At 42.5% G+C, this 24,256-nt stretch overlaps 2 protein-coding genes across 4 annotated transcripts; one reads left to right on the top strand and one right to left on the bottom strand.

Annotated features, from left to right (window-relative positions):
- Positions 1–13: 13 nt before the first annotated feature.
- On the top strand, positions 14–2,316 carry MRPL30 (mitochondrial ribosomal protein L30). Its single transcript, XM_053971381.1, has 5 exons — positions 14–83; positions 346–426; positions 869–1,015; positions 1,810–1,883; positions 1,983–2,316. Exons 1-5 carry the CDS (start codon positions 42–44, stop codon positions 2,113–2,115), a joined length of 477 nt encoding a protein of 158 aa, XP_053827356.1. The 5' UTR covers positions 14–41; the 3' UTR covers positions 2,116–2,316.
- A 13,036-nt stretch (positions 2,317–15,352) lies between these two features.
- Positions 15,353–19,890, bottom strand: LOC128804133 (lysozyme g-like). 3 transcript variants are annotated; one of them, XM_053971645.1, is made up of 5 exons: positions 19,682–19,890; positions 18,773–18,862; positions 17,625–17,821; positions 17,236–17,386; positions 15,353–16,526 (listed from the first exon to the last, which is right to left on the bottom strand). In XM_053971645.1, exons 1-5 carry the CDS (start codon positions 19,722–19,724, stop codon positions 16,396–16,398), a joined length of 612 nt encoding a protein of 203 aa, XP_053827620.1. In that variant the 5' UTR covers positions 19,725–19,890; the 3' UTR covers positions 15,353–16,395. The 3 variants fall into 3 exon arrangements, with proteins under 3 accessions (XP_053827620.1, XP_053827622.1, XP_053827621.1); XM_053971647.1 differs by lacking the exon at positions 19,682–19,890 and having other exon boundaries at positions 18,773–19,049; XM_053971646.1 differs by lacking the exon at positions 19,682–19,890 and having other exon boundaries at positions 17,625–18,082; positions 18,773–18,811.
- Between the last annotated feature and the right edge of the window lie 4,366 nt (positions 19,891–24,256).

Genomic DNA, 24,256 nt, shown 5'->3' with positions numbered 1-24,256 from the left:
GCGGCACCGGTGTCCGGCCGGGACGAAGGGTGCACACGGAGATGGCGGCCGCGGCGGGCCTGGGGCTTGCCGGCACCGGGAGGGTAGAGATTGGGGTGTGGGGGAATCCAGGGGGGATCCGTGGAGAGATCTGGGCTGGGGCTGAGGCTTGCAGCCTCCGGGAAAGTGGGGATCCAAGCGGGGTCTCGTAGGGGTTGATCCAGCTGGGGATCTTGCTCGGGGCTCCGCGACCGATGGGAAGGTGGGAATCCAGGTGTGGCTGGGACTCAGAGCTGTGTCATCTGTTCGCAAGTGTTCATAGCTGTAAGGAACGTGCAGACCAGTTATGCCGTCCTCTCTTTGCAGGTGCTGGGGAAGAGGACGGAGGGGATCGTGTCCCCGGTGTGGGTTCGTTGTCTCTTTACCAGGTCGAATATTCCGGACTCGGTATGTACTTGACTTGAACTTTACATTTTTACATTTATAGTTTTAGTTTATTTTTGCAAGATACCATCTAGTGTCAGGTGACTCTTTTCCCTAAAAGCATTCTTAAAGCCTGTGGAAAAACTTGCCATCCAGAGGCTGAGCACGGGCTCCCTGATAAAATGCACGTGAGTTAGGTGTTGTGCTGGTACAGGGTGTTGTCCATGTATTTCTGTGCGGTTGTGTGGCTAAACTTAAGACTTACTATGCTTATCAGCAAACTGTTATAGAAATATGTTTGACTTCATGTTATAACAGCTAAATTTGAGGTCACTTTGTTGGTGCATTGACTGCCTGAAAAGAAAAAGATGTAAGAATTTTTACCAGGGTTGAAGTATGTTTTGGACAGCACTGATGACCAGATATTTAGGGAAAAAACCTCTGCTTTGTGAACTTTTTATTCTAGGTATTTCAGCCACGGCCTGGAGATCATGAAAAGTATGGGGGTAACCCTGAGGAGCCCCACAAAATCCACGTTATTACTAGAATAAAAAGTGTGATTGGTCGCCCATATTGGGAAAAGAAGATAATACGTGATCTGGGACTGGATAAAGTATGATTGTTGTTTTTTATACTTGTGTATGTCAGAAATGTAGCACTAAGGTGGTGGGTTTTATAAGGACCTCCATTTGGCAGTCACAAACCAGAATTACATTTACAGCAGCCATAAAGCAATCTGAGAAGGTGATGACGTGTTTAAGAGCTGAGGGGAATGTTTGTGGCAAATGTGCTTTTAGTGGGAATTCAGAATACCTGTGTATGGTATTGTGCTGCATTGCCTGAGGAGAACTTTACCCTCAGAATTCTTCTAAAATAATAGAAATAGCTTTGTAAATACTTTGAATTCAGGTCTCTGCAGATCATATTATTCACAAATTGTAGGAAGGCAAATAAAACTTATTTATCAGTGAAAAGGCTTCCAAGTTCAGGACTCTAAAAATTTGCGTCAAAAATGTGTTTATCCGAGTTTTTCAGGCCAACTGCACATTATGCAAAGGTTTGCCTAGTCAGTGTTATATTACAGAGAAAAAAATGTGTGCTTCATCAATTTAAGATATAACTGAAGAAAGCAGTTTTGCCCATAAGCTCTTGTATGTACATTTTCGTACTTCTAACAGTTGGAAGAAAAATGCATTTATAGTGAAGTAGGAATAAAACTGAAATTGTTTTTTACTGGAATTAAGTTCTGATTGCGTATTTTTATGTATGTTCTTGATGTGTGGCACTTCTGTAAATCTTACATTTGCAAATGTGGTTTATTTTTGTACTGGTAGTGTGCAAAGTTCTGTGAGCAAAGATTTGGGATTTGGCAACACATTTGTAAAACTTGTTTTATCCCTTATGTAGGCACATCAGCCAAGACTGCACAAAAATATCCCTTCTGTGAATTCCAGACTGAAAGTTGTTAAGCATCTGATAAGGTTTGCTAACTATTTGTTTATTTATTTGTTTATTTTGAATATTTAATATAAGTCCCTTCTAGTCACAGGACTTCACTGAGAAAACTCTTTTGCCTGTAGAATACAGCCACTGAAGCTACCCCACGGGCTGCCAACAGAAGAGGAAGTGTCCAGCACCTTTCTGACAACCAGGGGAGAGCTTATCATTAAAAAGCGCCTGAAACCTGTGGAGCAGAAAGAAATTAAGTCATAAGGTGTGCTGGTTGGATTTAGATTTTATAAAATAAATACTTTAAATCCCCAGTTAAGAGTTTGTGTATGAAAAGTAAAAATTCTTACTCTGGTATGAATGGCAAAGGTGATGCTGATGCTTAAAGAAGGATTGCAGGTGTACAGATATGAAATTCAATGTTGTTAATTGTTACCTGAAATATTAAATGAATTATGGGCTCTCTGTCTTTGTGTTTTAATTTTGTGGTTAGATTGCTGCAGTTTTTAGCTAACTGTAAGTTCTCTTACAATTTAACTTTATTGGTAAAGTCAAATAAGCAGAGAAGTGAGTAGAATAGTTCTAGCTAATGATGGTGAGGACATTTCACAGGTAGCAGTAAAGATTTACAGCAATACTGCAGGACTTTCACTGCACAGAGGAGGGAATTGGAATTGGAATTGAAAAGCCCTCTGTTTAGTTGTCACATGAGAATTGACTGGCTGTCCATGGAGAGTGATTTACCATGGTTATCCAGATCTCACACTTGTTCCCTAGCAAAGAGTCTGTCATCTGGCTTCTTCTGTACCTTACAAAGCATATGAACTCTCCATTTGGGAGTAACAGAAGTTATTCACCTCTTGGTTGGTTGTCTAATTTGTCTTTTAGGAAACCTACTGTCTTCATATGTATCCCCTGATCCTAAGTGTTCAGTGAGAATAGCCTAAGAGCTGCAGTCTATGTAAAAGTTAATGCTTTTCCTTTTCTAGAATGGCGGATGTTAGAAATTTAGAGACCCTGAAGCAAACCTCTGATGTGAGTTAGAATTATGGTCTGCAAGCTTATAAAATACTACCATGTGTGTAGTTTTATTTACAGTTTTAAGAACTGTGGCCAAAGTTAGCAAGCTGCTGCTATATCAAATGATAAAGTAGTTTGCATTCCAGTCGGGATAAATTCTGTAATTCAACACGCTGTGAGCCTCTCCCACATTAGACACGCTGAAGAGGAGTTAATCTTAATGACTGCATGTTGTGAGAATATCAGAGGGATGCAGTCACTGAGAATTAGTGTTTATCCTTTCTGGCTGCTTGCAGAGAAGAGTAAACACCTGTAGGAGTTCAAAGGAATAGATATATCAGTACGGGGACATAAGAGCTGGAGGCACCATGCAGAGAGAAAAGGATAGGCTGTGGCAGTGGCACTGAGGAGTGTAATGGCCCCTATGGCCAGGCTGAAGGCAGAAATGAGAATTTGAGCCGAAATAAAATGGCATGGAAAAAGTGACGAATTCATCACTTTTTAGATAAATTAATCAGTTTTCAGATAAATTAATATTGTTTTTCTCACCTCCCTCCTTTCTTCCAGCATCTGCACAGCATCTTGTGCTGCAGTGTGTTATAACTGCAGTCTCTGTGAGGTGCTGACCGTATTCCCACAGGGAGGTACAAGCTGGAATTTGAGCCCTTTTGAAGGACATGTGTAGTACATCCAAGGCATAGGGCATTCTTTAAAGAGATGGTGCAAGTACTAGGACACAAAAAATTAGGCAAATGGATCTCGCTGCTAGTGGATAGCAAATAATAAGTCTTGTGGCTGGATCGGTGTCCCAGAGCACCAGGGCCAGGCTGGCTCAGCCTTGCCAGGCACGTTCGGGATTCACGTCCGTGGAACTGCAGCCTGGGGATCTTCCAGCAGAGGGCTCTGCCAGCTCCATCCCACGCACTCTGCGTGCTCTGCGTATGTATATGCGTATGGATCTCTGGCGCTGCAGCCTACAAAAGTGCTGCGGGGTATCCCGGAGGGACTGTGTTAATGAAAGGCTTGGTACCGTTCACACCTAAAGAAGTGTCTGATAAACTATCGAAGCTAAAGCAGAGCTAATAGCAGGCTCCCACATAGAGAGAAGGGAAAATACATAGTACTTGTTATTTCTGAATAAGATGCAGCTGCAAGAGATCTTTACAGAGATGTTTAATTGACAAGCTGACAGTTCCAATGGAAAAAAAAAAAAAAGTGTACATTTGGGTGTTTCTGAAATGGTATTTCCCCCAAGGGCCCCCACTCTCCCACAGTTAGTCTGCTATCCCAAACCTTCTAAGAGCATACATTCTCTCAAGATTTGCTCTCAAGCCCTAAAACCTGAAAAAAACCTGAACAGCAGTGTGCACAAATACAGTGTGTGTCCACACCCTTTCAGTAATGGAGCTTTGTAATGCTCCATGTAGATCTTTGTGAAGCACACCTAAGAGACATTGCCTTTTTGTGTAGGGAACAAACAGACTGACTTAAGATGATTGCAAAATTCAGATTGGAAAGTATCTTTTTGGTCTCTAGTCCAGCCTCCTGCTCAACACAGGGCCAGTACTGAGGCCAGATGAGGTTGCTCAGTGCTTTGTCCAGTTGGGTCTTGAAAGCCTCTGACAGGGACAGCTCAGCCTCTCTCGCCAGCTGGTGCTGCTGTTTTGTACAGCTGTTAGACATATATCGACAGATTAAACATAAGGTGGGTAAAATCTTATTAAGTAGTGTTACAACTTCCTTGCAGCATTAATCTGCTGCTTGAGAAACTGCAGGCACAGATGAAAACTCTGAATATTCTCATGAAGTAAGATGAAAGTTAAAGGCAAAAGGTAAGTTTCATTTTGGACTATTAGCTGTGTTACCTTTTAAGTTATTTTCTTAGCCTTCGCTGGAAAATACCCCATTGCAAGTTTGTTCTTGTTCCTGGCTGTTGTCCTGCCCCATTCTTACTGTTTCTGGAGGAGAAATTCTGAATGTTTTTAATTAGAAGCAAAGTATGCAATCAGGGCCTCAAATCTAATCATTACTTAGAGATTTCAATATCCATTTTTCTTATAAAACCTGGCTCTCGCATCCACATCATTGGCATAGTTGTGTGTTTTGCCAATATCCGTTTTGTCATAGGTCTGGACGGTGTTAACTCCTGCATTATAGGCTGAGATCCCACCTGGAAAGAGGGTGAAAGAAACACGTAAACAGAGGTGCTACTTCATCAGTAAAAAATACTTTAGAGATGCCGGGCTAGGCAACCAGGAAAGGCTACTCTTTGTAGGTGGGTATAGAACCACAAAACAAATAGAATGGAGAGAGGAGGGGGAGAGCCCACCCTTACTCCTTGCAACTGAAAAATGTCATGGTATTTGCCAGGTTTCAAAAAAATCCTGCTAGAAGGCTAATCTTACTCCTCTATTCCTTTTAGTGCATAGTGCATAGTAAAGAATATTATTCCACATGAACATAGGGACTGGGATGTGTTTAGCTTTCTGCAGTGCTTTCAGCATTATCATGCTTGACTTTATACATGTGAAGAGTTTCAAAGCTGACAAAACTCAGCCTCTGAGGTGCCATTCCTTTGTCCAAGATGGAGATTTTTTTTCTGGATTCATCATCCTGTATAAAATGTCTGTGTCTTGTGCTAAGTGATCTTCAGTCTCCCATGGCTCGCCAATCTTATGGTACTGTTTGCCAGCCTGAAAGTGAGACAGCAACATCAGCACACCAGATACCCCACTATTTATCCAGAGCTCTTTGTTGCTTACAGGCTGCTTGTGTTCATTTTGGTCCTTAATCTCAGGATTTACCTCTTTTGTGACTCTATGGAGAGGACACAAGCACTTCTCACGATGCAGGCAAAGCCAGCAGGTGTGTGAAGGGCAGACATTTGGGCACTGAAGAGGACTGCTGGCCCTACTTCCTTGTCTGTCAGAGCCTTAAAAAAAAGAGCACAGCTCCTGTTGTAAAGGTGACAGTATGCAGAAAGCAGGATTACTGCTGCTTCACAGTGTTTCCAGGTGCAAGGTGATTGCTCCTCTCCTCCCCAGCTGAATCAAGGGTGGGAAAATCCATTCTCTATAGGTATCCTTAATCCATGAGGTAGTAAAGCTCAAGTCTGAGGGGGCTGGAGCTGTTACAAAAGCAGATCCCCTGCATGCAGCAAATATTTAGGGATTTTACAGATAAGGCTAGCTACAATTTGGCAAACAAGTTAGGCACAAATGTAGGCATGAATAATGAAGCAAGATCCCTCAAGACCCAGGTCCCTGTGGTGCATAAAGTGTAATTAACTTGATGGTAGTAACTGCAGCTACAGCATACTCAGTTTAAAAAAGTGCTTTTTGAAACAAGACTTATTATCTAAATGTGAAATAGGAAAAATTAATCTCTTCAGTCCCAAGGGAATGCTGGGAAGCAATCATCAGTTTTGCAGTGTAAAAGCAGTCTGCTCATGCACTGATACTCACCCAGGTCCTTTCCTGGTGCTGGGAGCTGACAGCCTGGCCAGCATTGGCTTTAGCCTCGTCAGAGTGGGCTTTAGCCTGGCCAAAGACTTGGTTGCAAAGGTTTAGGGGGTTGCCTTTCAACAGAGGCTCTGCTACTCTTCTGCCTCTGCTTCAAAGGAAGGATGAGATCTGTGTTGTTAAGAAGGTTGACCATACCCACATTAAGCCAAATGCATTCCCATGGTCGCCCAGGCTATCCTTCAGTGTTGTCCCAGCCCTTGAAAGGTAATACCAGCAATCAATCACAGCTGGAGCAAGACCCTCACCATTGCCAGCTTTTGCCATCTTGGCCTGGTATTTCTCCATGTTCTTCTGCTGTCTTCTCTGAGGCAAGAACTCCTACAACATGACATGCATGACTTTGCCTTTCATTTTAAAATCCAAACCCAGTTTTTCTAAAGGTCATTATGGCTGAGCTGACATTTTGAATCCTTCTGAATCTGTTTAGAGCAAAACAAAGATAGAATTGACTACTTTTACTGAAGGGTACCTTAGAAATCAATATATGGATGATATAAAAGACTTTTTTCTTCAGATTCAGAGGGCAGTTCTCTAGCATGCAGATTGAGAGAGAGGTGAGTCTTGTTTTAAATCTAAGCCTTTGTGTGGATTCATCACAGATTTAGTCCCTTTTAATTTAGGACTATAGTGGAGAAATGTTCAGAAGTTCAGGTTTTCAGGGAAACTCTCTGTGGAGAGAGAAAAGTAGGTTCAGAGGTTGGATGCACCCAGCAAACTTTAATTCTTTCAGTGGTGGTCTTAAATGTCATCTTAAAGGCAATTCTATTCCCAGCATAAACTTATGTGCCCAAGTTAATTGTGAAAAAAATCTGCTTTCTTGGCAGTGACTGACAGTCAGAGACCAGGATCCATAATAGGCATGAGCTTGTGCATGGGTGTAAGGGGGAAATGAACAACTGAATTAGTGCCTACCTACACGGCTCAGACCGTCTGGTTTCACAGTTGCCCCCAAAGCTCCAGTTGTATCAACATTCAGTATATTCCCATAATGCTCTGAACAGCCTAAGAACTGAAACCAGCACAGAGCAGTATTTACAACCAGATGTCAGGCCAATGCAATGTGTGACTCATACTGTTAAAATGCTTTCAGATCCCTGTCTGAAACCCAAGACATCCTTTTGATACTAGTGCAGGTGTTTGTGCTAGCAGATGCAGTCATGGTGTGTATGGCCTGCTCTGGAGGGGATTACCTCTTGGTCATGCTAGCTTATGTAGCTTGTGAACTGGTGCTTTGTGCCAAATTCATCTCCCCCAATTACCTAAAACTTAGCTGTCTTAAGGTAAGCTTGTGATTTGGGCTGCCTGCATGGCCAGTGGAGGAAGGCATCTCAAAAAGGCAGGTTTTCTATTCCAATTTTTTTTAAAAAGTAAAAAAATATGAGAGTCAATTGAAATCCTACACTCTTTACTGGCTCCAGCTTGCTTTTCCATAGCTGCAAGAAAATCAAACAGAAACATCCTTCAATTATACCCATTACAATTTATCTGACTTGCAATTTGTTTGACTTGCAATTTTTCTGCATTTATCTGTTGTCTTAACACACCATTGCAGGAGGGAAAACACATGAACATCAACTGAGAGGAACAATTCACCTAGTGGAATACAGACTTTGGTATAGTGAATCATTTACAAGAATAGTAGACAAAGATCACAGACCTGACATGTTTGCTACAGGATGTCTCCCCACATTCTCAATGCACCTCCTGGAGACGAATGGGCTTTGTATCTGCTGGCAGTGTTCTGGAACAGCTGGCTCTGTGCACGTCCCACCCCCGCTGGTCTTACAAGAAACAGAAACACCTAACAACTTGTGCATCCTCCCAAACACAACAGGGATTCTGTTCTACAGCAAAAACACAATTAGAATTTTAAAAAATTAAATAGCTTTTTATTTAATTTTAAGTCCCATTGCTAGGAGCCTTGGAGGAACTGGAGGAACCTTGTCTGAAAACGGCTGCTCCCATTCAGTTCTTGGAAGCAATAACATGCTGACAATGGGAAAATGCGCTTCTGGATTTAATGACGTTTTTGCAGGCAAAGATCCAGGAACAATAACATGACCAGAGCTGCAACTGCTGAGAATTCGGATATGCAGAGACTACGCCAGGCCCCTGTTGTTATCCCCTCTTGCGCAGAAACAGCAAAGGTCAACAACCCCAAATTAGCAGGCGGTGGGGATTTCAAAGCTACTGTAGCTGTTCAGCAGTAAGGAAAACAGCCACTGGATGGCAGAACTCCCGCGGCAGACTCTATCCTGACCCGCTTCTCCCCCGCCGTAGATTTTGAGGGTGTGAAATGCCGTTTTGCTCTTTCAGCGGCTCTTTTACATTTTTTAGCGGGGGAATTCGTCCCGTGTCATTGCACTGAGAGATTCATGCATGGGCCTCTTCATGTTCACAATTATGACCGAGTGTAAAGAAGGTCGAAACAGGAAAGCACATCTGACAGGAAGGAGAATAAAATAGATGTGGCTCAAAACAAGTGACATTTAAAAAAATTAAAATACCACCAAAGGTGATTCACAAACCAGTAATTTCCAAGTGGTCTGTGCTACTATTCCCTTATTTCTGGGGCACAAACATAAAGGATGTGCTAGTGTGATTCTGCTACATCACAGTAATTGAGGCACTCCCGCCATGAACACCTTTATTCCCTATACAAACTTCCCCTTTATTCTCTATACAAACTTCCTTTGCCACACCTGGACAGCTTCACCTGAATTCCCTGGGACTTTATTTATACTCAGCTATCTCTTCAGCCTCCATATAGAGTAGACAGCTCTATAGACCTGACAGCTCAACTATTGAAATATTTTGTGCATGTGGTAGAGCACATATAAGAAGCACATGTGAGCACATATAAGAAGGGCCACAATGATCCATTCAATATCAGTATCCATGATCGATTAGCAAGCAACTCTTTATTGATCACAAGAGCCACAGGAGAGGGACAATTTGGTTTACCCAGAAGCCAGGCTGCAGGGCACTGGACCAGATCTAGTACCAGCTACTCTTCACTCTTCTCTCATGTCTCTGGCAGGAAAGAAGAATTGCCCCTGGCAATTAAATGGTTCAGGGCAAACATCTGTGGGATAATCTGGTCCTGCATTTATGGCTCAGGCATGCAGCTGTGCCTTTTTAGAGTTTGTCTTCATTTCTAGAGGAAAGGTACAAAAATATACTGCCAGGATTTTTATTATTATGACAGGAATCTATAAACCTGGTTTCTGTAACTATGCACACATCCATCTTTAAAAACTGTGTTAGTTTCTTGATCTGAATCAGCTAAGGGGTGGCTAAATAATTAGGGAATTAATAAAATAAAACCTGATTTAAAGGACAAAAATTAGTCAAATTTCTCCTTGCCTGCTTTGCAAGAAACCTTTCCAATTCTTGGAAATTGAGTGTTTGTGGAAGACTGAGGGCTGCAGCAGTAGAGTCTCAGGTCAGCCACATCCTCACTGTGTGAGTTTTTTCATGTTCTTGAACATTTCTTCTAGTTGCAAATTAGCTTAATAAGAGGTGGGTAAGAAATGAGTGATCCTAGTTATGCTTTCAGGGGAGATGCTAGGCTGACACACACTGCCCAAGGCAATCAAGCCCATTTAAACTGTGGGAGGTTACCCAGCCTGTGTTAGGAAGGCACGGTGCTCTGGATGCTGGGAGAAGGTCTGTGTCCCGAGCCTGCAGGATGGCCTCATGGGGAAATGCAGGGATTTGTAGGTGGGTGAGACATGTGAGGAACTGGCAAAACATGGATGAGAGGTGCAGCATAGAAAGGGCAGGCTGCGCCTGAGCTGTAGCATAGACAACCGGTGTCACTGGAAATTGAAGAGCTTTTAGAGGAACTTTTCCACTAGAAGGAGGGTAAAGCTGAAAAATACAGAGGAGTATCTAGTTTGAACTCATGATCTGCAAGGTGGACAAGGCTGACCTTCAGTTTACCTCTGAAAAATCCACGAGGGAAATAAACAGCAGGATCAGAATACATGAGAAAAACAAAACAGACAGAATACAGTGGCAAGGATTTGGCACATGCAGTATTAAGCAAAAAGCAAAGACAAACTTGCAAGTGTTTTTGTACAGTTGCTAGAGACTTCAAAATCAAGCCAAAACCCAGATGCCTGGATCAAATGACAGTCTTGACACAGGAGTCTCAGAGAGTTGGTGGAGGCTAGAAAACCAATGAGATACAGCACTGCCAGCCTCACAGGAACCACTGAGTAGGATGTGGAGGTGTGATGCTGTATGTAGAGTGATGCTGTATGTGAAGGATAAAAATGTTACAGCATAAAAATATTACAGAAAAAGAGAAGCACCCTAAAAACCTGTGGGAGAAATCCCAGTTGCTACTGATAAAAATGCTGTAGTAGGACTGTATTATCCTTTTTGATTTCTGTGAGAGTGGTCAGTGAGGCCAGAGGAGCAGTAAATGTGGTATGGTGGCATGAATGGGAGCCTGCATACTGGCTGGATCAGTGCCTCATCAGGACGGGGTGCAGAAGCAGAATTTTTGGTTGCAATAAATCTCTGCTTCTAGGACGAGTTGGTTGAGGAACCCAAGGAAACAAATGCTAGAGAGGCAGAAAGATTTTGTTTGAGGGATGTTGGTGGGAAACTGCTCTGAGGTTGCAATCCTACAACATGATCTCTTTTAACACTGAAAAGGGAAAAAGCAGGCCATGTGCATACAGTATGGGAGTATTCAATTTCAAGGAAGGCAATTAAATAAACTGAACCAAGCATTAGAAACAGTTACCCCCATCTGCAGCACCAGCTCCACAGGGGTCCCTGGGCCCACAGGCTGGTGCCTGTCCTGGGCAATATAAGAGGTGCTGTCCTGGAGAGAAGTTGCTGGCTAGGAAATCCCAGCCCGGTTTTGCAATGAGTAACAAAGCAGAACAAACACGTTATTCAGCACTGCATTATGCTGGTGTTCCCTTTGTTTTCTGCATATCTCAGGGAGATAGACATGGACATGTGGCTCAAACAGATCCAGCTGCAGCATTCAGAATCAGCCATCAGAACAATCTGTTCTCCCATGTAGTTTAGGGCTCTGACCCAACAGGGACTTGGTTTTGACGGTGTTTTCCTGCTGCTTCAGTTACTGCTGAAACAGATTGTTTAATTGGTCCCTCTGCCTGGTTTCTATGAAAGCAAGTCACTGCAGCTCCAGACTCCAGGCAGATCCCTGCCTGAGCCACGGAGGGATCAACCCATGCCACCTGCAGCTTAACAAGTTGATGAGAGAGAAAGACTCCACCTCACACTTGCTGTTTATTGTAGGAAGCGCATTTAAATAGATTTCCCAGTAGTAACATCAGTTGTAAAACCAAATCACAGTACTCCAACAAAGAAGATTTTTCTTCCCTGTCTGCAATTTGTTTTCCATTTGCTGACTGCTGATTCTGATTTAGCAGTGTTAACTTGGAAAGATCCTTAAACAACACCTATTGCATTTCCCCTCTCTACAAAATATGACTGCAAAGAGAGCAGGTTTAGATTAGATATTAGGAAGAAATTCTTGACTGCAAGTGTGGTGAGGCCCTGGAATAAGTTGTCCAAAGAAGTGGATGCCCATCCTCAGAAGTGTTCAAGGCCAGGTTGGATGGAGCCCTGAGCAACCTGGTCTAAAAGAAAGTATTCCTACCTATGGAAGGGGAGTTGGAACTTGGTGATTGTGAAAAACGCCAATCACTTGGTTTTTAAAATTTTTAAAGTTTAATAATAATAAAATTGTTATAAAAATAGTAATACAATTAGAGTAATAAAAATTTAGAGTTAGGATAATTACAAGACAATAAAAAGCAAAGAGTTACGGACGTCCAGATGCTCTCGGGCACTTAAGCCACGACAAGCATACCTTGTGAACAAAGGAATAACCTTAAAAGCAATAGCTTGTTGTATATACAAAACACTTCATGATTATGCATATATTTTATTTAAAACAAGAACTTTGTCTGGTACTTGTCAAAAAGTTTCTGTTAATCCCTAGGCGCCTTCGAGTCTAAGTCAGGCTTGAAGAACTTCGTTTTTGTTGATAAGGAAAACCATAAATTCCTCTTCCCTGGAAAATTTAGGGGTTTCTGTAATTGTTATCTCTGTGTGAAGAATTCCTTGATTATCTTCTCCTTTTCTAAAAAAATATCTCACACACATGGTTTCTATTTTAACTACTAATGCTTAATTTTGATTACAAAACTACATTTACTATATTATTAAAATGTTAAAACAGCATAACTTTCAGCATAATACATATAGTAAATATCTGCGTAGAGCCATATAATATGCATTTTTTCACAGTGATCTTTAAGGTCCTTTCAAACTCAAACCATTTTACAATTATATATGATGTACAGCTACTTTTACATGTTGGTCTTGAATGTTGTGTGAAACACCCAGGAAATGTTGCATTGCTTCATTATCCTGAAAGTTTTTTAAGTATCCAACAAATTTGCTGCTAAACTCACTGCTATTTGTCTTACCCTCAAGAGGAATGGAATCATGTAGGTCCTTGCCCTTCATTTCTTTTGCATATCAGAAAATCATAACTGTGTGCTTTCTCTTTTTTTCTTTTTTGGGGGGGGGGAAATAATCTAATTCCTTATTTTCACAGACTGTACTTTCCATCAGGGTTGTCATTGTCCTAATCGTATTTTTGTTGGTGCAACAGGCTCAAACAATGTTGCCAAGCCTCACTGACTGACAGCTGAATACCTGAGAGAAGAGTTACCCCAGGTGCTTCACACACAGGTGTGTGTAACAAAGACAACCCTTCAAATGAGATATTCCTTCTTTTTGATTTCTTCTGTCTCTGGCATCAACTTTGCTTCCCACTAGGATCTCCATCCCTTTCTGTGGGATGGTTGCCCACCCACTACACTGCTGCTTGACCTCATTGAATGTTTTGCACCTGTGTTTGATTGATTCCTGTGCTTTGGTTCCCAACAGGTTTTCACAGTTCCTTATCACCATGGAAGTGTTCATGTTCCCTTTCCATGTAGCCCACGGTTTGATAGCTCACATCCCCCATTCATTTTCTGACCGCAAATTTCAGAGAAGCTGCTGTAGGACAGACTTGTGTATCTCCACTTGAAAATTTCACCAGTTTGGCCAGCAGTTTAGAAGCTGCTGCTAACCAGTGCTTTTTCCACTTATTTTAAAGCCCTTATTTCACATACGAGGGCACTTCATGTTTCTGCTGAAAGCGTTATTGACCTCATGATATGCCACAACCATGGTTTCTCTCTTGGCCACTTACCCAGTTAGATAAAGATTTTAATTGATATGAGATGGTTTTTCCCTGCCAAGCCAGGCTGCCAGCACCTTCCTGACAGTTTCTTGCTGCTTTGTTGTCCTATAGGATCTCTTGAAGGAACCATTTAGTCCTTTACTCTAGCACCTTCCTCAATGTTTCAGGCAGGTGCCTTGGTCTTTGATTCCCTGGACCTTTCTTTCCTCTCTGATTTGGTTTTTCTCTTTCCTTGTCTGTGGTTCTGCTTTTTCCGATGTTACTTGGTATTAGATAATTTGCTTTGCAAGATGTCTGTTGTTTTTGTTTTTTTTTTCAATAGGCCATGGTCAAAAGAGTGAGTAAGAGTGCAACTGCAGCTGCTCTGTCTACATCAGGCAGTAAAGGAACTTCCAGTAACATGGACAGAGGTAACCAGAAAAAGATCAGAGAGGAACAACAATCTGAAGTCATTATTTGTCAGGAAACCTTTTGCTCAAATTTTAAGGCAGCATGCTACTGTTAAACTTTCCTTATTTATTTGGAAATACCCTTCCTTCCTACCAATTTATCAAGCTGCAACTCATTTTCTGCAGAGAATTTCTGTATTTGCTGCAAAGTGCTCATACTCTAAAACAAAATTTGGAACAAAATATGGAATTTCCATAACTTGGATTTTTAAATAGACTTTAAAATATTAATAATCCTTTGTGGTGTTGCTGCACAACTCGGCAGGCAGGTCTGCAGGCCCTTGGGTGTTGCTACCACAACATGAAGCAGCAGCTTCATAGCTCCAAATTGGACTCCTGAGGAGCTCAGAAATCTGCAGGGTTGGCAGCACCAATAGAGGTGACAAGGAGCTTGCTGGCAGTAACTGAGAAGGACATGAAGGCAACCAAAGAAAGCTCCACTCTTGTTCACCCTTGGAACTCAACTCCCAGCTTTGTACACATAGGCAGCAATGAGATTCCCTGCCCCATGTGAAGTTTATACTGATCTACTAAAAATTCATTCATAGGCTTTACATAAGAGGTTTATGTAACATAGGTTTACCTAACATAAAGGCTTCATCCTATGAATTTTACATAGGTAATGTTGAGTAGACAACCATGTGATACATTTCATAAGTTTGTATTGCAAAGCAATTATTTTATGAAATTATATTAATATAGTGCAGAATTCATTAAATACTAATATCAATATCTGTGGTTGCTCAACACTGAACTGTTTATGGTAGTCTTAAAAAAAAAATCAGTGACATTTGAGACAACCTAGGGTTACTTCTGGTCCCCAGAGGTGATAAAATTAGTTTGCTTGTAACGTATGTTAATTATGCAGAGTCCTTGCCATGATGGTAAGCAGATGAGTGACTGGCAAGACAAGGGGAACAGTGTTAAAATTGCTCTGCTGGCAAAAGCTGTCTCCAACCCAGCTCTAATGCTGCCTGTGTTGACCCTGCCTGGCAGCCCAGGCTTGTGCACAGCACTGCCCCTTGCTGCCAGGCAAGGACTGCTAGGAACATCACTTCTGCATCAGCAATGGTGGCAGCTGGAAGAAAAGTGCCCTGACACCTCCAAAATGGTTATTTGAAAGGCTAAATGTGAACATTCCTATTACCATGTTCACAAGCTTGAGTCAGCAGCCAAGCTCTGGCCCAGCTCTTCTGACCTATCCAGTCTGCAGCATCACATTTCTCTCTCTCTTCTCAAACTGAGTTTTAGACCCCTTCCAAGAGTACTGAATGGGGTTATTTACTCAAGCTGTAGATTGCTACCCACTGAGCCCCATGAAACTGAAAAAAATAAACATTGGGGTTTAACATTTATCTTTATTTCTATTTTATTCTCATTATTGTTCTCTAATTAATAAATTGGCACCGAGAGACCCATCCACTTTCAAACAGACCAGAGCTCATTTGCTTGTATTAGAAACTGGGATTCCTGGCAGAGAGACAGATGCTGAAATGCTTTTAAATTTGGAGGAAACTCAGCATAAATGTGCCAAAGCTAAAGCAGGAAAGGTTGTGGGGTTTTTTACCAAAATTATTGCTGTGATACAGCTCCCGGTGTGGGTATGTATGGGGCTGACTCCTGCTCCAAAGGGCTGCTCTCTGATGGAAAGGTATTTTGCCTGCTGTGGCACTTGCAGTATTTTCCATATAGATGCCCTGATGAGGTCCCCAGTTGCATCATGGCTGTGGACTCAGGAGACCAACAAAAGCATGTTTAGAATTGTCCCCCTCAAGGCTGGCTACAGGAACACTCAACTACTGCAGAGACCAAAGGCTCACTGAGAAGTCTCTTCATTGCTCCTCAGCCAGCGGCACCAAGAGAAGAAAAACAGGCTATTCACCCCCTGCATTGGCCATGGAGAGGAAAGAAGGTGGATGCAGATGGGAAGAGCACAGCTGATGCCCAGGGAGAGCTGTTTGTGTCCATGTCTGGGAGATGCACAAACAGCCCCAGGGTGCAGGTGTTCTTTGAACAGGAAGAGTCACCTTCCTCACTCAAAATTAAGTATTGCTGGTCTGTCCCCATCTGCCTCTCAAAGGCCTTGAGCTTGTGGGATCTCATCCCTGGGGGTCTCCTGAAAGGCAGAGCTCGCCCATCAGCGAGTGGGGGGCTGGGATTCGCTGGAGCGAGCAAGGTGACATTGGCAATGCCACCAGCATTGGTCTTGCCAGGAGACCTGAGGAACTGCTCTGGGTACTACAATCACTGCTGGGTCAGTCTGCAGAGGTGGGGCTCCGTGGAGGGGTGGGTTTAAGACCTAGAACCCATTTCTCTTGAAGTACTGGGCTCGCCTAATCACGCTGTTGACGTAGTTGTAGTCTGTGCTGCACGGGTCCTCCTCATAGACCTGGAGGTTGCCCATTTTTGCATGGTAGGTGCAGATTCCTCCTGGAAAGAGTTAAGAAGGCATTGTTATGGGCTTGTAAGTAAGAGATAGAGATTTAAGAGAAAACATTTGTAGCAAAAAATGCCATGTATCTCACCAAACAGTAACTGATTGACAAAGTGCTAATTGTGCATTACTGTTGAAGTGACTGGTTTTGTAAAATCTTTATTGCTTTAGTGAAGGAGCCCATGACTCTCTCCAAATGCAGGTGAAAATGGAAAACTGTTACCAGAAAAGGGTGTAATCAGAGCAAAGGAAAGGCAGTAGCAGAGCAAGGAAGGGAGAGTAAGAAACAGCATAGGGTGAACAAACCAGGACACCAATAGCATGGACTACAAGGAAACCTGGATTGCAATCTTCCTGAACACAACAGGTTGCCACAATAATTCTGTTGTGTTGTGATGCCTCAGATTCTGCATTCTCCAGTGATTTTTGTTTAGTTGCTTTCTGTCTTATGTATTCACCTAACAGCGATTTCTCATTGCCAGTCTACTGGTCTGGTACTGCTCCTGTTAAACTAGAAAACTCTGCTTCTGGTTGTTACTTTGGGGATTTCTTTTGTTTGTTTGGGTTTTTTTGTGGGGTTTTTTTGTAAGAGATGCTGTAAAATCTGCCAGACTGATGCTCTTTTTCCCTTTAAAGTGATACCAACAAGCACACAGCACTCCTGTCAATCAGTCTTCCCTCCCTAGTACAAAGCCCATTCCATACCTCTCAGCTGCCGGTCCCAGGTCCAGGTAGGATGTCTTGCCCGTACTTCATTAATGGAAAGAACCAGGATATTTGAGCACTGATTTATGTGTTCTTCACTATCCCACGCCACATAAGGTTGCAGTTGCACATAAGGTTGCTGCCTGCTGATCTAGGAAAGACAAGCAAGAAAATAGGTTTCCCTCTGAATGCCACTCCCTCTTCACTGCACTCCCAAGCTTCGACTCATTGAAGTGACCTTATTCAGGACAACACCTAAGCACAGCCTTTGATACAGAGGGATTGCAATAAAGTGCTCTTTCAAACACAGAAGAGTCATTTGCTAAGATAAACCTTGGAGAATGCACTGCATTTCTGTGCTGTTGCTCACGCTTATCACCCTGGAGTACCTGCATCAGGCCGTACTTCTGCCGTCCCTGGTCCCAGCCGTTGTCCAGGAGCAGGCCGACACGGCTCTCCTGGGACATGATGGCACCGATGAGCGCTGGGTCCAAGCAGAGGTTTCTGGCTACTCTCTTAATTGGGATCTCGTATCTCCTCAGGCGTGTGAGGTCTGCCTCAGCAGTCCTCCGTATCATGGCATATCCTGCGGCGTAGGAAAAGGCAGATTTACACATGCCCCTTTCCAAACCCCTTGCTTCCCCCTTGAGCAGGTGTGTCAAAGGAGTAACTCAAGTTTTCAAGAAGTCACATCTTCATCAAGTTGGGCAGTGGGATTTGAGGAACAAGAACAACTCTGTTGTCTCTGACCATGGCCAGGGAGCTGCTGTTCCACTACCCAAGGATGACCAGGGGAACAGGGAGGCTTCTTAGGAGGTGGAATGCATGGTCCACTTCTGCTGCACCTCTGGAGTCAGAAAAGCCAAGTTTCAAAATGGATTTGAAAAAATTGAGGGGGATGTTACTACAGATTGTCCACACTTCAGTAACAGCTATGTTCCATTTCTAGAGAGTGGGGGCTTTTTTAAGGCAAATTTGAAACAGTTTGGAAACAAGCAAGCAGATTCAGATCTATGCTTGAACGTCTGCAGTCAGGTGTCTGCCCTGGAAGAGCCTACATCTGAGGAACATGGCAAAATCCCTGGAGATATCAGCAGCATGAATGTGACATAGTCAGCTGTGTGGTCACACCAGGCAGTAACACCAGGCAAGAAAGAGATATGTGAAGCACTGGCCAGCTCAGCCAACATACCAGCACTCAGGACCTGGCTCTGTGTATCTTACCCTGGGAGCAGACAAGCCCCGGGACTTTGTGAGGAGGCTGATGCTGACAAAGAGGCTGTTTTGACTGAAAAGAGGTGGTACTATTTCCTTTTGCTTTGAGGCCAAAGATCCTGACTATGGGACATGAAGTTTGTCCTTCCACTTCCCATCAGGTCTGGAGGTTTCACCTGCTATTTTGGGAGAGGAAGTGTCACTTTCTCCCTTTTGGCTTATTGAATAGCTGCACCACATTTAATTTGGCAGTGGCAGGAGGTAAGGCATCTCTCTGTCAGGTACAAACAAGTTGACAAATCAAGCAATGAATGATACATACCACAATCAGAGGCTCTTACAGGTGTACAGGAGACTGGGGGGGCTTGAAGAGCACTTATATCGCCATAGCAACTGTAGCTCATGGATGGAGCTGAAATATTAAACGGAGCTGTTTGAGCACATAAGATCTCAGAGCAGTATTGTTCAAATCCTGCAAGTGCATACAAGTCAAGCACGAGAGAGTCCAGACCTGCAATGCACATCCTCTTGTGTTGGCCCTGCTTGTGCAGTTGCCACTGGTCTCCATCAGTAATGTTATCAAAGAAAGGTAGAGAACAGAAATTGGTTATTTTCTAATTGAATATTGAAGCAAATGGACCTAATGACTGTTTAGATGAATATGCACCTGCCCTGTTAGGTCTAAAGGCTGGTGTGGGAGAGAAGAACCAGAGCCTCTGCATTTATTCGAGGGCAGTTCCCATTCAATGCCCCCCAGTGTTTGGAACCACTCAATGATGGCTGGAGGTCACTGAGCACCCTGGCTGGGATTGTCTGCTGTGTCCCTTGATAACTTGGTGAGGAATTAATTCAGGAGAATGCTTGCCTCAGTCTGGGAAAATTACCCTGTTTCCCCAGTAACCAAGGAACAAATAGCCTCCATCAAATAGATTGCCACTTTTGTGAGACCATTTCTGAGAAGGCAGGGAGACTGGATAAGGTTAGCTGGGAAAACCAAGAGGAGACATGGCTGTGACTCCTTTGGTTTCAGTCCCATCCTCCAGATGATCTGGGTTAAAAGACACATGTGGGCAGCAAGCAGCCTCATACAGCAACTGAGGACCTTCAGCCACACAGGATCTTACAGAGCCATGCAGGAAGGGAGCCTCAGGCCTACTGCACACGTCCTCTCCAAGGTCCTTCTGCAAACAATTCCCACTGTGCTTTTGACAGCAACCCAAACCAGTCTTACCAACAAGGGCTGAAAGACCCAGCAAGAGCAGCATGGGGATCATGGCGATGGCTCTCCTCAGCTGTCCCAGGAGACCTGGAAACACAGCAGTCTGCAAAACATGAAGAAATTACTGCTGATTTTCAACAGCACTCTAGCAAAGTTGGCATGCCAAAAGCTTCCACCCTGAGGCACCAGACAGGGATGGCATTAGCTGAACAGGGGTTGGGCAACAGAGGAACTTTCTCCCCTTAGGGAGGTTGGGATCAGGGAGGTCCCTGTTGGCAGCCTGGATCAGCAGGGTCCTTTTTAGCCCCTGTCAGTTGTCATTGCTTGCTCACACTGCCCCTCCTGAAGGCCCATAGTGTGTCTATAGTGGTGAGCCCATAGTGATGAGCAGGTCCACTAGCTTTGCTTTAATTTTATAGGTGTTTGAAGTCTAATGTGCTATAAAGTGCACACAACCCCTGCCTCTCTGTTCAAAAAGGATTTTTCCTTGGCTTTTGGAAAAACTTGTTTTCAAAATTCAAGAACTATGACCCTTAATACTCTACTAAGAGCATGCAAGGCAACTCCAATATTTATTTGGTGAAATAATACTTCTCTGTGTGATACTGGCAGATAACCACTTTACTAATAAATGTGTTTGTTGTGCCTTGTCACCAGATGACACAAGCAAAAACGACGCACCACAGCCTTGGTCACGATGAAGAGACTAATTTATTTTTTCTGACTCCAATCTTTTATAGTTCTCAAAAGATGCCAGTGGATTGGAGGGTGAACGTGCCACCTCTCCAACGACACTGGACAAACTACCTGTACATCAAATTTCTCCACCTCTATGAAAGAATGCAAAACAATAGGTTGTTTACAGAAAGTTGTGTGAGAAAGTTCTCTACAAGAATGTAAACTCAGAAGGCTTTAGAAAACTCTTGATAACCAGGGCGACAGTGCCTATTAATAAAATACCAAAATATCACCAGATGATAGCTATCAAATGCAAAAAATTGACTGTATTTGCCTTGCTGATGAACACATTTAAACTGAGCAGCTTTTATGCCTTATAATTTTTTTCCAAGAAGAATTCAAGCACAAAATACCATGCGTTTTGTAGGCAATTAACACTAATCCTGTTAACACTTGAAAACACAATATCAGTTTTAATAGCATGTAACCATTTATCTAGCCTGCATTTCTATTGCAAACCAGATTATATGGATGCAGAAACACAAATAATCCACCAGTATAATTGGAAAAAGTCCCTTGTCCTGACTGAGCTTATTCAGGCCAGCAATGCCCACAGCCAGATCAGGGTACACTTGGTAGCTCTGTTTGAGCTCTAACTCTAAGGCTAAGTATTCATAAGCCCAGATCAATACCCAACACCTACTAATTCAATGGCAAATCCATCTGGGTCCCTATTGAAAGCTACAGGATGTAGCTGTTTCCACATGCAGGAATTTTTTTTCACTCCACTCCCATCACAAAAACCTCACAGGCCTTATATAGAAACACCATAGCAATCACAATATTGGCAAAATGCTAAATCAAAACAAATAAAGGCTTCTGGTTCTAAATAAATATTCTGTGAGTGAATTCAGACTCACCTGTATTCAGTTGTTCTTCCTCTGAGGCAGGTCACTTGATGACTTTTATATATATACATGGGAAAAGGTATCCACCCCATGGGCTTTGGAATGTTAATTTCTACCTAGTGTGATGACTGTTTTAAAATACACTAAGTAATGTATATTAAGAGCTTAGAACTCCAATGATTTCTTTCATCCAAAGATTTGCATAAAGGGTGGTTAGTCAGACTCGGGACAACTCTGTGAAAGGAAATAAACACTGGTTTTCCTCCATCAATAAGCACATTGATGCACAGTAAATGTCTTGAAGAAATTATTGAAGTGAATCAGTGGTAAAGGCCAGGCAAAAAACAGATCCCTGTGTAGTCCTCTCCTTGCTTTGTATCTGGACATATTTCTGGAAGGATTGTTTTTGTCTTGTTTCTTCAATGGTTTCAGATAGGCAAGCTTTTAATTAAGTATCATACTTAAGTATCATACTTTAATTAAGTACCATATGAATTTTAACAAGGACAATTAAGGAAAATCATCCCACTGCTTCATTGTTTACAACAAACCCAATTCAGGATGGGCACTTGACTACTTTGAGAGCAGAGGCAGGGTCTGAGTTTAAGATGTGGGGAGGGAGGAGGTTGCAGCAGAAATTAGGAGGAAGAAACTGGTCTCTCAGCAACTGAAGTTAGTGGGGACACACAGAGGGGCTCTGAAAGACTTTCACTTTGCAGCCAAGACACTTTTCACATATCTAAGACATCTGAGTCACTTGGAGAAGGAAAGACAGTCGGGGAGGCCAGTGCCCTTCAATCCTGTTCTGTTTGCCACATTTTTCTCTTCCCTAGACTCTGCCCAGCATGCATGTAGGTTAGGAAGGCCAAGATTTTCTTCTGGTAGCTTTTTATTCCTTATTTAATGCATCACAAATCCATCTATTCCCATTGTTTTTGGGACTGATGTGGCAGGTAGGAAATGCTGTTTTGGCCAGATACTAATGAGTATGTTCAAAACCAGGCATTGTTAGCGGAGGTTTAGTATAAGGGTTAAAGTGAGTCTTAAATAGAGAACAATGAGACAATAATTTTGTATTAGAAAGAGATGAATTCTCTTAAATAGATTATAACAATTTAGTATTAACATCTGGGTGTCCTTTATAAAAACAGCATCATGTTAGTGACAGAAAACTAATGTTCCTCTGTCACTGAGCCTGTGTTCATGCTGATGACTTGAGACCGTCTTTGAGAAGCAGCTTATAATCTTAGGTAAGATTTATTTCCTAAGATTTTGTCCATTTGCTGATGGTCCTTAAGATAAAGTTTTGAATTGAAATACTGTTTGTCTTTGCTACATATTTTTCTCTTTCATTTGTTACTATGTAATCACATTTTTCTACATTTCACAGTAGTCACATGAATTCTTAATGCCTATTCTGCATTGCATTGCTCCTTATATACTCATTGAGTAGTGGATGTTATGTTTTAAATGCAAGTTTTTATCTGTGCTGCTATAAGCTCTTAGGTCCCTGGGACATATTCCTTGTATTCATACAAATTCCACTGTAAGCCCAAATAAGAGGATACTTTTTCAGCAGTGTTATGGACTTTTTCTTGCTCAAAACCTCTTTATCTACACATTTTTTCCAACTGCCTTTTAGAGTAAAAGCCAAAAGCAAGCACCCTCTATGGAAACATGCTCATATACACTGAATGGAGCAGGGCTCTCAGCTAGTGCATTTGTCCAAGGCATCACCACCTAATAAGAGCTGCACCATGTTAGAAAATACCATCTTCTGCTAAAAGGCCTTTGTGGGGCTGTGTAAACACAGAGCATTGAGTGTAGATGAGCCACTTAATGAGAGGGGGCTGCATCTCTCACTAGTACAGCACATTTTTTCATTTTTATGGTAGATTTAATTTGGGAATTTTCATCAGGAGTACTGTCAATCCCTATTCTCCTTGTGCTGGGTTTGGTCAGCACAGTGTGTGACTGGGAGGGAGGGGATGGAAAGTCAAGGAAAGAGGAGGAGTTCACTCATCAAATAGTATCTGCATCTTCTTAAATTTAAGAAGCAGGAAAGGTTCCTGGTATTTGTGGGCATCCTGGCATTAAGCTGCAGTCAGTGACCACAGACACGCTTTCTCTGTGATCTGTCAATGACACTGCTGGTTACATTCTGGTAAAGGGAGAACAGAGTGGACAAAAAATGTTACCTGACACAATAGCATTTTCCACTTGTCTTACATAAACTAGAAGGGACCACTCCTGAGATCTAAAGCACACCAAGGTTCAGTACCAACAGTTCTTTCCTACTCACAGATTTTCACTTTATATTTTTTCCCCCTCATGCCAAGGGAAGTTTTTACATTCTGCTTGATGGAGAGGTAATCAAAATGGAGCATAATTTTGAAAAGGACTACATGCTGCACATGTTATTCTCCTTTAGGTTGCAGGTTTTAGCATCACATGTCACTGGGTGGTGAGAATACCATTTAAAATTATTTGGAGTGATACCCACGTTAATTATTGTCTCCATTGTGAATTTCAACTTGTTCATAACATCGACAGGCAGATGAATTTCTCAGGTTGTTCCTTTTGTCTCAGATGTAATTACAGGTAACACCAGATATTCTCAGACTTTGTAACTGCTTTATAGGGAAGCTGCCCATCACTGCTGACGTAGGTTGGATACCTACCACTAACTGACCAGTTAAAGATGCATCTGTAGCATCATCTTGGACAAATCCACCCAAAGGGACACACCCAATTTAATAATTAAATTTCCATAGTTTTTTCTTTCTAACATCTAGTATACCTGGAAGAAATCATAGAATCATTTAGGTTGGAAAACACTTCTAAGATTATTGAGTCCAGCCATTTACACAGCACTGCCAATTCCACCACTAAACTACGGCCCTAAGCACCACATCTACACATCTTCAAGTCTTCAAACTTGTAACACATGAGGCTGTCAGTTTTCACTCTATTCAGAAGTGAAGAAGTGCTGAGGGTCCCA

Source organism: Vidua macroura, chromosome 2 (assembly GCF_024509145.1).
Source record: "Vidua macroura isolate BioBank_ID:100142 chromosome 2, ASM2450914v1, whole genome shotgun sequence".
Taxonomy (NCBI): Eukaryota; Metazoa; Chordata; class Aves; order Passeriformes; family Viduidae; genus Vidua; species Vidua macroura.
Note: the sequence above shows the minus strand (reverse complement) of the source record. Positions and strands in the feature narration are given on the sequence as shown.